General features: G+C 36.4%; 1 protein-coding gene across 3 annotated transcripts in view; it reads right to left on the minus strand.

The window, feature by feature from the left end:
- SCLT1 (sodium channel and clathrin linker 1) overlaps nt 1-16,283 on the minus strand; it is a 278,459-nt gene that overhangs the window by 40,537 nt on the left and 221,639 nt on the right. For all 3 annotated transcript variants that reach the window (XM_037830653.1, XM_037830654.1, XM_037830655.1), the window contains one exon: nt 12,001-12,197. In XM_037830653.1, coding sequence (XP_037686581.1) covers nt 12,001-12,197 — 197 coding nt within the window. The remainder of the gene's footprint in view (nt 1-12,000; nt 12,198-16,283) is intronic.

Below are 16,283 nucleotides of genomic sequence, written 5' to 3' on the forward strand. Positions count from 1 at the left end.
TATCTCAATAAAATGAAGATTAAAAAAAAAAGACATAATGCTAAAAAAAAAAAAAGACAACTCACAAAATACAAATCATATATTATAAGGGACTTGTATCTAGAATATATTAAAACTCTTATGACTCAATAACAAAAAAAAACAATTACCCAATTAAAAAGTGGACAAATGATTTAAATAGACATTTCCCCAAAGGAAGATATACAAATACCAATAAATACATGAAAAGATACTTGACATCATTAGTCATCACAAGATACCACCTTATACCCAATGGGATGGCTAGAATAAAAAAGTCAGATAATAACAAGTGTTGTTAAAAATGTGGGGAAACTGAAACCCTTTTACACTGCTGGAATGTAAAATGGTAGAGGCACTTTGGAAAACACGTCTGGTATTTCCTCAACAATTGCTGGAGTGGATCCAGCAATTCCACTCCTAGGTATATACCCCAAATAGTTGAAAGCAGACATTCACATAAAAATGTGTACATGAACGTTTGCAACAGCTTTATTCAAAAAAGCCAAAAGGTGGAAACTATACAAGTTAAGTGTCCATCAACTGACAAGTGGATGTAGCATTTGGTCACAAAAGGAATGAAGCTCTGATACATGCTACAACTTGGATGAACCCTGAAAACATGATGCTAAGTGAAAGAGCCAGTCACAAAATTCCACATATTATGTGATTCCATCTGTATGAAACTCTAGAATAGGGAAACTTACTGAGACAAAAAGCAGATTATTGGTTGCTTAAGGTTGGGGGGATAGGGGTGCTGGTAAGTAAAGGGTAAGAGTTTTGCTTTTTTGAGGTGATGAAAATGTTCTAAAATGACTTCGTTGATGGATGCACATATCTATAAATATATTAAAAACCACTGAATTGTACACTTTAAATGGGTGAACTGTATGGTATATGAATTTTATCTCAACAAAGCTGTGCTTTTTTTAAACAAAAAGATATACCATTTACAATAGCATGAAAATATCACTTAGGCATAAATCTAATAAAGAAGTGTAAGACTTCTACAAGGAAATTAATAAACCTTATTGAAAGACATTAAAGAAGACGTAAACAATTGGAGAGATATATCATGTCCATAGATTGGAAGACAATATTGTAAAAATGTTATGTTACTTTGCTCTAAATTTATTTATCAATTCAATACAATTTCAATCAAAATCCCATCAGATTTCTTGATAGGACTTGACAAGGTAATTTTAAAATGAATATGGAAATGCCCGTGGCCAAGAATAGATAAGAAAATTTTGGGAAAAAAACAAACAAAAAACAAGGTAAGAGGAGTGACTGTTTCTGATATCAAGTCACTTCTCTAAGTTTGTGTTTGTTTCCAAAGGTGTCAAATAAACCTAAAATAAACATGACAGCCTGATATTGACAAAAGAATATGTAAACAAACAATGGAACATAAAAGACAGCCCAGACAATTTTATAAGTTAAAGCATATACCTCTTTACCTAAAACCACCTTCTATTGAGGTATTAAACATTTAATACCTCAATATTATTTCATCCTCAAAAAACCCTAGGACTAAGTTTTATTTCCCAATTTTATAGATGAATGATCTGAGGCTCAGAAAGATTAAGTAACTTCTCCAAGATCACACAGTTAATGAAGTACGACACAAAGTCTGTCCTTTTCCCCAACTGCATGCATTGCTGCTAAGGTATATCACTGCAGAGAAGATAATTTGTATTCTGATGTTTCAGAGTTTACCCAACTGTAATAAGACAAATGTAGACATGACAAACTCAAAAATTGCTTTTTGTTTAAGTGGTTGCATTGTTTAAGCAAAATACACACAATAATTTACACAGTATAAATGTTAAATCTTCATTAAAAATGGTGTGTACCGAATCTTAATTGAATATTTAAACGCTGTATTATTAACAAAAAAGACAAACAGCAAAAAAAAAAAAAAAAAAAAAAAAAAAATAGAGAGCGAGCCCAGAAACACACCCACACATACATGGACACAAATTATAACCACCATATGGAAAAAATGGAATTTGACATAACCTATATGCAAAATCAATTCTAGTTTAAATAGACTTAAATAGGAAAGGCAAATCTATAAAGCTTTTAGCAGGAAACATGAGAGAATTTCTTTAGATTTCAGTACATAAAAGGATTTCTTAAGACAAACAAAGCACTAATCATAGAGGGAAACATGGATACATTTGACTCCATTAAAAATAAGAACTTCATTTATGAAAAGATTGCAAGAGATGCAACCTCATTATGGGATATATACCTGGAAGATCTGAGAGCAGAGACATGAATGGACATTTGCACACTGGTGTTTATGGAGGCAGAATTCATGATTTGCATTGGGTAGAGGTGGCCTAAGGATACACCGACTGAGGAACAGAATGGTGAACTGTGGTGTATGCATACAATGGAATATTGAACAATTATGAGAAGATGTGAAGCTATGAGACACCCAATGATGTGAATGGATCCTGTAAACAGCATTCTGAATGAAGTATGCCAGAAACAAAGGCAAACACTATAATGCCTCACCAATATGGACTAACTACAATGTGTAAATTCAGTATTGAACCTTAGAGCACAGCTTATCAGGGGAACAATTATTGTAATGGTGCCTAGATTGTAAGCTCTTACAGCAGTAATATCTATTCCTGAATCGTAATGGCTATCTCCAAACTCTGGTCGGTCTGATCGGTCTCTGGGACATTGGGTATCTGTGTGACACCTGAAACTCAGAGCTAGAGCTCCGCAGATATGTCAGTATTAGCACATACAGCAACTTTTAAAAAAAAAAAAAAAAAGCTGAAAAAGAGCCCAGATTTCAATTAGAGATATAAATGAAGCAGATCTGGTTAAGACTAGAGTAAATCAGGCCAAAAGGTAAAGGTTGAAACTGACTGTGCTTTTAAACTTCAACTTCCATGTGAGACCAAGGGAAGAGATATTTATTTGGTGTAGGATCTATATTTTCTAAATATAACTTCTACAGTCCGTTTGGTCAAACACCATAATTACATGGAACTTTGAATAGGAAGTGAGATAAGGTAGGTTTGTATAGGTTAGTGTGAAATAGCAACACATCCCAAAGTAATTTGGGCAGAGAATAAAAATATACATGCAGGGCTCCCCAGAGGAGCTGGGGGAAAATGCGGAAGTGTTGGACTTCCTCACCTGGATTGCTGATGATGTTCTCACCGACATTGAGGACTGACGGTTTGGTATGCCGAGCACTCTGTCTTGGGGCTTGCCATTATGAAGCTCATTACTGCAAATTAGAGGCTAAACCTACTTATAATTGTGTCTAAGAGTCTCCCTGAGTACTTTGTTGCTCAGATGTGGCCCTCTCTCTCTAGCTAAGCCAACTTGGCAGTGAACTCACTGCCCTCTCCCCTACATGGGATCTGACTCCCAGGGGTGTAAATCTTCCTGGTAATGCAGGATATGACTCCCAGGGATGAATCTGAACCCAATATCGTGGGATTGAGAACATCTTCTAGGCCAAAAGGGGTATGCAAAATGAAATGAAATAAAGTTTCAGTGGCTGAGAGATTCCAAATGGAGTCCAGAAGTCACTCTGGTGGGCATTCTTACCCAATATATAGATAATCTTTTTTAGGTTTTAATGCATTGGAACAGCTAGAAGTAAATACCTGAAACTACCAAACTGCAACCCTTGACTCTTGAAGACAATTGTGTAGCAATGTAGCTTACAAGAGGTGACAGTGTGATTGTGAAAGCCTTGTAGATCACACTCCCTTTATCCAGTGTATGGATGGATGAGTAGAAAAATGGGGACAAAAAATGAAATGAAAAATAGGGTGGAAGGGTATTTTGGGTGTTCTTCTTTACCTTTTATTTTTTATTCTTATTATCACTTTTTCTGATACAAGGAAAATGTTCACAAAATAGATCGTGGTGATGAATGCACAACTCTATGATGGTACCGTGAACAACTGATTGTACACTTTGGATAACTGTATGGTATGTGAATATATCTCAATAAAATTGAATTAAAAAATATGTACACAAATTCTTTGAGACTCCTCTCCAGAATAGATGGAGCCTAACTCTCCCTATCTTGAATATGGTCTGGCCATAGTGACTGTTATCTAACGAATAGAATAACGTGGAAATTAGGATGTGTGGCTTTGGAGATTAGGTTATCAAAGGCACTGCATATTCCTCTTGCTTTCTTTTGGGTTGCTTACTCTGAGGGAAGACATGAATGAGTACATTCAAGTTTCTCTATGGAGAGGACCCATGAGGTGAGGAACTAAGGTCTCCAGCCATAACCAGTTAGGAACTCAGGCCTTCTGCCAACAGCCCATGAGTGAACTTGGAAGCAGATCCACCAGCTCCCATCAAGCCTTCAGACTATATCTTGACTGCAAACTTATAAGCAACCTTGAGCCAGAACCACCCAGCTTAACATACTTCCAAATTTCCTGACCCATGAAATTATTAGATACTGTGCCAGTTTGAATGTATTGTGTCCCCCAAATGCCATTATCTTTGATGTAGTCTTGTGGGGCAGACGTTTTGGTGCTGACTAGATTTGCTTGGAATGTGCCCCACCCAGCTGTGGGTGATGACTCTGATGAGATACTCCCATAGAGGCATGGCCCCACCCATTCAGGGTGGGCCTTGATCAGTGGAGCCATATAAATGAGCTGACTCAAAGAGAAGGAACTCAGTGCAGCTGTGAGTGACGTTTTGAAGAGGAGCAAGCTTGCTAGAGAGGAACGTCCTGGGAGAAAGCCATTTTGAAACCAGAACTTTGGAGCAGATGCCAGCCATGTGCCTTCCCAGCTAACAGAGGTTTTCTGGACGCCATTGGCCATCCTCCAGTGAAGGTAACCGATTACTGATGTGTTACCTTGGACACTTTATGGCCTTAAGAATGTAACTGTGTAGCCAAATAAACCCCCTTTTTATAAAAGCCAATCCATCTTTGGTGTTTTGCATTCTGCAGCATTAGCAAACTAGAACAGATACCAAATGCTTATTGTTGTAAGCCACTATGTTTTGGAGTAATTTGTTATTATGTAGCAAGAAATAACTAATGCAGTTCTATTGTCATGGTTGTGGAAATGGAGAGAAAGGGAATAGACAGGAGGCATTTCAAAGGAAGAATAAATATATTTTGTTATTAAAAGAAGGTAAAGAGAAAGAATAAGCCAAGGATGTCTATGAGGTTTTATACCAAGCAGATTAGGGAAAGAGTGGTACTGACAAGAAAAGACTGATAGAAGCAGAAATCTATTTGGAACATTTAATATTGTAAATTAGGTTTTGGAAATGTAGAAATTAAGATAGTAATATAACATATAGTAAATGTCCAATAGACAGTTATAAACATAGGGCAAATATTAAGTAAGCTGTAGGGTATGGAGCTGCAGTGGAGAATTCATCAACAGAGAGATGATAATTAACAGCTTAAGAATGGATATCCCTTTAAAGAAAATACCTTGAGAAAATCAGAAGGCCTAGTTCTTTAAAGCTTTTTATACGTGAATACAGAGAGAAAAAGTAAAAGAAAAATTATTGAAGCAGCTGGATAAAATAAGCTTGATAATTAAACATAGGGGGAGAAGGACATGAGGGGACAGAAGAGAAAGAAGAACCGTTTTCACTCCAAACACTGGCACAGACATCTAAAACCCTGTAAAGAACAAAGAGAAGGGGGGTGAGGAGAAGGAGGGAAGGAAAGAAAGCCAGGATACAAATGGGAGAGAGTGAGAAAGTGAGCCAGAGAGTGAGCAAATAGTTTTTTGGAATAGAAATCATAAATTTCTTTTTTCTCTCTCAAATGGGCCAGATTGAAAGCTTTAGGAGAGATCAGTAAATCAGCAATGAAGCTGATAATGAAAGTTCTGAACAGAGAAGATTAAATCAAAATAATTTCTGTGGGAATAGTAATTCCATAATATGATTAAATAAGAATTCCCTCTTGTGATATTTCTTCCTTAGATCTCAGCATTCAATTATCTTTTATTGTCAAGATTTGCATCTTAAAAAACAAATGCAGATATATTTCACTATATAAACATTTGCTATTGCAGAATATATAAACCAGGGATCATTAAAGTTGTCATTCACTATTCAGTTTTGGTTACCAATGTCTTTATGTTCCATTAAATATGTTCCTCCAAAACTGTTATTCACTGCTGAACTTTTGAATCTTTTCTTCTGAAATGTATTTCCTACTTTCAACTCTCAAGCCAGATCAATATGTTTATTACTAGAATCTATTATAATTCTCATTATTTGAAATCTAGGTTTGAGCAATCAATGAAGACTTTTGTTATCTTGATTTAGCTCATTTAAAGGAGTTTTACCAAAAGATGGATGACTTTTCAGTCTAGTAGCACCTTAACGTTATCAGTAGATAACAAAATGAATTGAGTGATTGTATCAAATAACCACAACTACCCAAGTTTCATGTTTTGATATTAACTCTATGTTCACTAATGAAATTTTATCATATTTTCTATGATTATAACACATCTAGTTCAAAATCAGCTATATGCTCTCTATTTTCTTCTAAGATTGAAGTTCACTCTCCTTTTTTTATCTCCACTCTGTTTTGATCTTTTGGATATGCCACATGTGGGGGCACATATCTTTTACATCCATGTCATATCTCTGTCTCAGGTCATGCTTTGCAGGAAAATAATTCATGTGAATCATCAATTTGACTACAACTGAAAACAGAGCTGAACAGATTTTCCTCCCTAGAGTACTTACTTACAGGTTATTTTAAAAATATGAACTGTCTTAGAGCATTTAAAACAAGATTTTAGTTGTAATAATTCATTTTATAGATACTTATATATTATATAAGTTAAGGTGTCTATTAGTCAAATATATTTAACCCTACATATTAAAATATTCATGTACTAAGAATCTAAGATCTCTAAAATCTAAAATCTAAGATCTCTGTTATTTTTTAAAGAACATTCTTTGATTTTTCTTAACTAATAAAATAATTTCTTACCCAAAATATGGATAATCTCACAACTCACAGACCTTTATATAATAATAGGGCACATCAGGGGAAGTATGATGTAAAAACTTCCTGGACCATTAAATGTGTATAATTGAGGTAAATTATCTTTCAAAAAGTCAAGTAGAAATTCTGAAGTCACAAGTTATAAAATAAAGGGTCCCCAAGAGTCTCTCAAGCCCAGGCTATAAGCAACAGGCAGGGATATATTGAAACTAGTTTGGTAGACTCAAGGCAATTCAATTTAACATCCTATGTGCTTCTTTTGTACAACGCACTTTGTTTGATGCTTCAGGGAATATAAACTAAAACAAAACACATTTACTATCATTAAGGAATTTATTAAATTTATTGGAAGTTATGGTGCAGTTAGCTTGCATGCACAAGTTACATATACAAAAATAGCATAAATGAAGACACCCAAGAAAAACGTTTTAGGGGTTTAGAGCAGGATAGAGATCACAATAATCATACATATTTCCCAGTAAAACATATAAATAGGCACAATAAATGGAATATGTTAATGAGTATATACGTGTATGTACGTATATACATACTACATAAACACACACACCACCTATACCATAAATAGCCTCACATCAGTTCAATTCAGATTCTGCAACCAAAGAGTGGGTTGCTAACTTAGGTATAGCCTGCTTTCAGAGTTTTTGGATGTTGGAAATAAAGATAAGGGATGTGAACTACAACACAAACTGAATTCCCAACCTTGCAGGGTCCTTTTTGTTTCTCCTGAAAATTTATATGAGGATATGTGAGCAGACTCCTGTGAGGCTGGTGCCTTGAACCCCTAAATTCTGCCATGCCTCCTTTGCCAGTATTAGCAGTCCTTCTACCTTATTTGGGAAGGTAAGTCTCCCTTGCCTGAAGCATCTATAATGAATCACCCATAAGGTAGTTGCCTCTCAAGGGACAGATGATTCTCCTCAGGCTTTACCCCACCATCACTAATTGCCACTAGCCCTGTAGCCAGTCTCAAGTCTAAAAGGCTTAAGAGAATGTGGTACAAAGTGTGACCTGTAAGGAGGCAGAATACAATAAATATATGAGTTTATCAATTGTATGTAGACAGAATCTTGGGGAATGGATCTAAAGGGTGCTGGATTATAGTGGAAGGAATAAACTGTTGGATCAGCCCAAATTTACTGATGTGGACTCACAAAGCAGATATTCTGAATTTGATGTGTTAGCTTGAGTGTCTCAGTTAGCTGGGTTGGTTGAATGTATTCTGGCATCAACTGAATGATATTGGCCTATACTGAATGATATTGGAATGTCAGTACTTTCTTTTACACTGCAGGGCAGGGTTTCTCACTGTTGGCACTAGTGGCATTTTGGGTCAGAAAATTCTTTGTAGTAGGGGGCTGTCGAATTCATCACAGGATGTTTAGCAGCATCCCTGTCCTCTATGTGCTAGAAGCCAGTAGTACCCTCCAGTGACTCCAGACATGTATCCCCTGGGGGGCAAAATCATCATCCCTGGTTGAGAACTACTGGTGTAGAGAAGTTATATGAAGGTTTAGGGAGATTGAAAAGCTAGAGTGGATTTTTCATGTAAAACCAGCTCACCCATCCCTGAACCATGCCCCCATTCATGAAGGAAGACCTGGCATCTCTGAAGAGGACTGTGGTAGTTATTCTCTATAGGCCAGAGATGACTGATGCAACAGAACTGGGCTCCCTGAATTCAATAGAGATGATGGGATTCTGGATGGCAAAACTGCAGTGGCAGCATAACTCTCCAAAGACAATGTGGGCATGGTTATTGGAATAATAATCTGCTCCCTCTTTCTTCATTTAAAGGGCACTGTGTATGTGAACTGTCCTTCAACTCTGCTATAATCAAAAGAGGCTGACTTGCAGAAATCTTTGGCTAGTTGACCATTGCTAGCTTTCTGTATTAGTTTTCTAGCTGCTAAAACAAATACCACTTAATGGGTTGGTGTAAGCAATAGGCATTTACTGACTCAGGGTTTTGAGGTTAGAAGAAGTCCACAATTGAGGTGTCAGCAAGGTGATGCTTTCTCTCCAAAGGCTGTGGTGTTTTAGGGGCTGGCTGGCAATCTTGGGGATTCCTTGACTTTGCTGTCACACAGCAATGCATGTGGTGGCATCTTCTCCCTTCTTTCCTGGGTTCTGTTGACTTACAGCTTCTGGGTCCTCCCTGTGGCTTCTCTTTCCATGTCCAATATCCTGTGGCTTCTCTTTCCACGTCCAATTTCCTTTTCTTATAAGGACTTCAGTCATATTAGATTAAGGCCCACCCTCATTCAGTTTGGACATACCTTAACTAATAACAGCTTCAAAGGTCCTGTTTAAAATGGGTTCACACCCACAGGAGCAGGGGTTGGGACCCGAACATGCCTTCTGTGGGATACATGATTCAACCCCTAACACTTCCTAAAGTCTTATTTGATTGTAGAGGTAGAGAAGCTCTAGGTCTGGTGAACAGAAGTCTGACTGTGTCACTAAAAGAGAGTGACATGGCCTTAACCAAATTTCAGCCAGTTCACATACTCAGCACCCTTTAAATGAAGAAAGGGGGTGCAGATCTCTTTGATGAAGGACCCTGTTACACATCCATATATACTTCCTCCTGGTTTTCCCCTAAAGGACCCATGAACATTTCACAAGGTGACCATGCAATGGTGAAGGGAAATACAGACATTTGCTGCTCATAATTTAAATGCTGAAACTAAAAATTCCTGGAGATTCCAAAAGCCACTGTAGTCTACCAAACAGAGAAGAGGTTTACCTAAGGTCTGTAAGTCAGGTCATCAAAGAGGGTAGCTGGATTATCTCACATTTGGCCCACAGTATCTATAATTTTACCCTGTGGTTATTGCTCCAGTTCTAAAACGCACAATTGGAATAGACACATTCAACAACAGGAAGAATCCCTATATTGATTCTTTGACTTGTAAAGTAAGGACTACTATGGTAGGAAAGACCAAGTGGCATTTGATGAGGTACCATGAGTACAGGCAGGGTAGAATAAATGTGTGATTCTTTCCTTTAATTCATCTTTTTTCAGAATGAATTGGTTCCATAGTATCTTCAAAAGGTGACAGAGTTTTTTTCTTTATTTAATATCATTTTGAAGTCATGGAAATTTAATATATTTGATATGTTTCAATTTACTTCAGATATTCCTTTTGGTGTTCAAACAGTCTGCATATGGGCCACTGGGAGCCTCCTCAAGTTGGCTCCTGAGTACTTTTGATACGACCCCGGTAATCTTGATATTTTCCTTGCTTTTTGCTATGACTAGGTATTATCTAGGCTCACCTTGTACTTTCCTGTCTCAGATTTCTTTTAGGGGACTTTCCATTGAAACTGAATTGGTCATTGTGTCTAGGTCCTATCAGTGGACAGAGCTAGGAAATACATATTTTTAAAGTGTAAAGATACCATGAATTTATAAACTATTTCCAATTCAAATTTAGAATTATAAGTTTTACTTAAATTCTTTGAGTTTGTTCTCTGTTATGCTGAAAAACTAGGCTCTCAAAGACATTTATATAATTACTCAATTGCTTTATCCTATAATTATGAGCTTCAAATTAACAATGTCAGTATTATTACTAACAACATTACTATTAAAAAATAGTTTGTGATTTTTTTTTCAGTTCTTTTTACTCTTAGGATTCATCCTACTAGGGGCTATATAGTCTAATTACTATGTTTAATGTCACTTGAAGTAATTCATCTGTTAAGTTAGTTAAGCCACCAACTTCCTACACAATTAAGTTCATTTGTTTAATTCTACTTTTGATTTTTAGGTATTATTTTTCATTTTGATATAATTTAAAAAATAATTATATAAATGGATATTAAATTTCTGCATCTTATGATTTTTCTCTTTTAATAAGTTAAGGTGATAAATTATATAAATTTATTTTTAATGTTATATCAACTTTGAACTCATGGGAAAAGCCAAATGGTAGTAATGTATTTTTTGTTGCTGTTGTGAGTTTTTTAAGGCTCTTAGTAGATGTTTTTTATAATCCATCTAACTGGTTTAGCTGTGGAAGTTTGGTCCAAATTGCCTAGTTCACTAATAACTAGAAGCAGAAGTTTGCTTTCTCTCTTGTTTTTAAACACTTCTTCTCAGTCTCATTCACTAGAGTCTTTATATTCCCCAACTTTAAATTTTAGAACTCAGTCCTTGGATATCTTCATTTCTTTATCTATACTCCCTTTCTAAATGTTCATATCCTACAGCTTTAAAAAGTGCATGCACGTTAATGACTCCCAAATTTATAGCTCTCTCCTGAACTCCAGACTTACATACTAAATTGATAAACTGATAACCCCAATTAAATGTCTTTTAGGCAGCTCATACTTAACATGGCCCAAAGCAACCTTTTTTTTTTAATCCCCACTCTTTAAACCCTAGTCCAAGCATTATCATCTTATACTTGAACTATTACAGAATGGTCTCTCTTTTCCCTTCTACCTTTGCCCCCTACAGTCTGTTCTTCAACCAGCAAAGTTATCCTTTGAAGATTAAGTCTGATGGCACCACTTTGCTCAAAACCTCCTGTAGTTTCCATTTCATTCAGCATGAAATCTCAAGTTCTTATTAGGCAAAGGTTGACAAACTTTTTTTTAAAGGGCCAAATAGTAAATATTCTAGCTTTTGCAAGCCAAACAGATTCTGTCACAAGTATAAAACATTTAGATGCTATACCTTTATGCAAATAGTATTAAGATTCTAAACTGCGATGTCCAACCAACAATCATTGTATCTTGTGGAATTTGCATAATATTTACAAATATATACAACATTAGTTTTAGTTTAGAATGCTTAATATCATAGCAGTTCAATAAATATTAGTTGGATAAAAAAATAAGTATAAGGTTCAGAATTATATATGTTATAAAATAACTATGGCAAGGACATTAAACTACAGGTTAAATCACTCTTGTAAAACAAATCAAACACTCATTACTGAACTTACTTTAAATTACTGATCCTAATTTCTGCACTTTCAGAAAGTTTCTTTGTTTCTTCTTTCCATCTATTGGTTGCCTTCTGTTGGGTCAGTAAGAGATGCCTCAGTTCAACAGTGGAATTTCGATTACTGTCTTCCATTTCTCTCAATCGAACTTCAAACCCATGTTCCTTTATTGAAAGTTCATGTTCCATTGTACTGATCTAGGGAATAAAATGAACACAGTTTCTTCTTTTTTTTTTTTTCTGTTATTTTAGGAGCTATACTGATCAATGATATACACAAAAGGAATCATTAATTGTGTTGTATGATTTGTCTTTGTCCACAAGAGAAGACATCCTATCTAATAAAGAAAATTTAACAAAACCAGAATTATGACGGACTATAATATTTGCAACATTTCCCCTCACACCTTCAAATGCCAGTAGAAAAAAAGTTTATCATCTAAAATAAAACTTCTCTCTTTACTCTTAACTTTGTTGCTAGAAGCCAGACATGCCAAGTGCTCATGCTCTCAGTAAGAGTTAGGGTGTTATTCATGCCACTTTTGATTTATATTCTAAATTTCCAATGGTCTTTCACAGAGCTTTGTAAAGTCAAAGAAAATTATACACAAGAATTCCTTTAGCACTTCTAACACAGTATCTATCAATGAATGATGTATCCTTTTTTGAGGGAAAAAAACAATATTATATAAATAATAATTTTCAGAATCTCATATGCAAATGTTTTCAGTATATTTTTGGGTATCTTAAGTTATTATAGTAAAAATTCCTTGATGCAGAAAGAATACACAAGTAAATGTTCTTAGGATAACTAGTATAATTAAGAATTTGGCTGGCAATGCTCCCAATTCCTCAGAGATACCCTCTAACTCCTTGGAATCTCTTAGTGATAGGAGTGTCTTTGTTATTCACGGTGCCTCCCCCCTCACACCCCTAAACAAATGTCAGGATGGGGCCAGCCACACCTGTAGTTTTTTTTTTTTTTTTTTTTTTTTTTTTAATCATCATTTTATTGAGATATATTCACATACCACGCAGTCATACAAAACAAATTGTACTTTCGATTGTTTACAGTACCATTACATAGTTGTACATTCATCACCTAAATCAATCCCTGACACCTTCATTAGCACACACACAAAAATAACAAGAATAATAATTAGAGTGAAAAAAGAGCAATTGAAGTAAAAAAGAACACTAGGTACCTTTGTCTGTTTGTTTGCTTCCCCTACTTTTCTACACATCGATCCATAAACTAGACAAAGTGGAGTTTGGTCCTTATGGCATTCCCAATCCCACTGTCACCCCTCATAAGCTACATTTTTATACAACTGTCTTCGAGATTCATGGGTTCTGGGTTGTAGTTTAATAGTTTCAGGTATCCACCACCAGCTACCCCAATTCTTTAGAACCTAAAAAAGGTTGTCTAAAGTGTGCGTAAGAGTGCCCACCAGAGTGATCTCTCGGCTCGTTTTGGAATCTCTCTGCCACTGAAGCTTATTTCATTTCCTTTCACATCTCCCTTTTGGTCAAGAAGATGTTCTCCATCCCACGATGCCGGGTCTACATTCCTCCCCGGGAGTCATATTCCACGTTGCTAGGGAGATTCACTTCCCTGGGTGTCTGATCCCACGTAGGGGGGAGGGCAGTGATTTCACCTTTCAAGTTGGCTTAGCCAGAGAGAGAGGGCCACATCTGAGCAACAAAGAGGCATTCAGGAGGAGACTCTTAGGCACAAATACACACACCTGTAGTTTTAGGGTGGGTATATGCTATGCCAGAAAGACCAACCGCGTGATAGCCTGACCTCCCGGGGAGGTAGACTGGAGACTGAGTTCAACCATGTGGTCACTGATTCAATCAATCATGCCTATGTAATGAAACGCCAAATAAAAACATTGAACAATGAAGCTCAGGTGAGCCTCCCTGGATGGTAACACATATTAATGTGCTAGGGGGATGACATGCATGTTTTGACTCCATGGGGGGAGGACACCAGAGGCTTTGTGCCTGAGACCCTCTCAGACCTTGTCTTGTATGCTTCTTCTTTAGGCTCCTTCTTATTTGTATCTCTTTTGCTGTAATAAAACTTTAATCATAAGCATAGTGCTTTCCTGAGTTCTATGAGTCATGCTAGTGAATTATCTAACCTGAGGGGGTGGTTGGGAACTCCAAACATGTAGCCAGTTGGTCAGACGTGAGGGTGACTTGGGAATCCCTGATTTTGTGGCTGATGTCTAGTTTTGTGGAGGACTGTGCCCTTAACTTATACATTTACACTAACTCCAGATAGTGTCAGAATTGTATTGCAATATTCCAGCAGCCTTCCTTGACTAGGGTTCAGGAAGAGAATTGAGCCCTAATGCCCCAAGGCATTCAATATAAGTAATGAATGACCTTCTCTTACATACATCTAAAATGGAATTACTTAGGTGCTATTATTGGGGCAACTGAGTAAATAGTTAAAGGAATTACTTTCTGTTCTGTGGTTCAGATGAAAAACCCTGGTGGAGAAAGGCTGTAAGGTCATCTGAATTCTTTGGTGTATTATAAAGAATACTAAGGAAATAGTAAAAAAAAGGAGATCTTATGATATTTTAAAGTAATGTGCTTTTAAAATAGTCACAGCTGGCTTGGCTTCTGGTAATTCATTAAATATGGTTACTTTCAAAATCAGAAAAAGAATGAATAAGGGAATCAACTTCATCAATTCCCAAATACTAAAACAAAGGCCAACAGCAGCAAAATCCACGGCTCACGGAAGAAAACTGCAAACACCTTGTCCTTGCCATCCTGCTAAATGCAACATGCTTCCTAAAACTCTTAAACTTCTTCAAATAGGCACGCAAGTAGAAATTTAATACTTTATGAATACAGATACTGGAAAAACAACCTTAGATTTATTACTTTTGTGTAGTATTATTGTGCAAGCCTCCTAAGGCTGCTTAACTCCTGCTATTTTAATAATTTTTGTATTATTGGATTCTGTAAATTCAGATTTGAATCTGCTCCTCCTCCTTCCTTGTCTCAATTTCCACTTTTTCTGGAGAAGCCATGTTCTAACATCTTGGATAGAAAACAAACATTCCAGTCTCAATCAGTATATGTCTCTGTTACCTTCTTACACACACTAAAAACTGACCTACACATCTATTCTGTTTTAGAACTTTGCCTGCCTAGCAATACCACCGGGAAAAATCATGATAATCTGGTCCCTGCCTACTTCTCCAAGCTTGTGTAGTGCCACTCTTCTTTTCCCTTTCTTTGTTTCAGCCACATTGCCCTCTCATTCTTGGGTACTTTTCACATGTACTTGTCACTTGGGTATTTTTCACTTTGCCTGGAAGGAATAATCTTTCCCTTCCTGCTTATCTTCAGTATTTCTATTCAACTTCTAAAACTCAATTATTGCTTCTCAAGGGAAATTTTCTCTTACCATCCATCTAGACAAAGTCTGGTTCCTCTATCAAAAGCTTTCAGAGTGCCCTATACTTTTCCTGAAGAGCATTCATTAGTTGTAATTATATGTTTAAAGTTTGCCCATCTTTACACAAATTCTAAGCTTTTAAGGGCAGGGACCATACCTGTTTTGTACACCATTTCATCCTCAGCACCTCATACAGTTCTGGGAACACAGTAAGGTGCTCAAAACATATTTGCAGGCTGAATGAATGATAGCTTTTTGGTGTCAAAATTCAGTCTTTAAACAAACCTCATTTAATTTAGCTAATTCAATTCTGACTGCTAAAGTGGACAAGCCTGCAGTGCTGTTGGAAGGCTAAAGGTCACAATAATTGGGTCTCCTGTTACAAAGTCCTTGTTGATGAAATTCAGAATGCTGGGTAGGAAAAAAGGGTTTATGTTCTCCTTCTCTTCTTCATGTGCCCTTCATCTGAATAGAACTACCTAAACCACAAATAGACAGTAGGATCGCTGAAAATGACTCCATGACTCCATTTCCTCATTTTAGATACCTATTATGAGGGTATGTAAACTACAAAGAAATGGTGATCCTTGGCAGAAATAAAGAGGGAATTAGGAAAGAAGACAGCTAGGGCTAAAAGGAATGCAGTGTCTTGAAAACTTCGTATGCTAAGGTTCTCAGCCAACTGATGTCATAGTATCCAACAGTTTTCATCTTTTTTGGCTCTTTCTATTTACCTACCTAAGATCACATTCTTTTCCCATGATGGAGGAATGAAGCAAAAAGTGCAAATAAAGAATCAGCTACAAAGCAGCAGTTTATCTGCCAGCCTTACTATTAAAAAAAAAAAAAAAAAAAAT

This window comes from Choloepus didactylus, chromosome 3 (assembly GCF_015220235.1).
Source record: "Choloepus didactylus isolate mChoDid1 chromosome 3, mChoDid1.pri, whole genome shotgun sequence".
NCBI classification, from domain to species: Eukaryota; Metazoa; Chordata; class Mammalia; order Pilosa; family Megalonychidae; genus Choloepus; species Choloepus didactylus.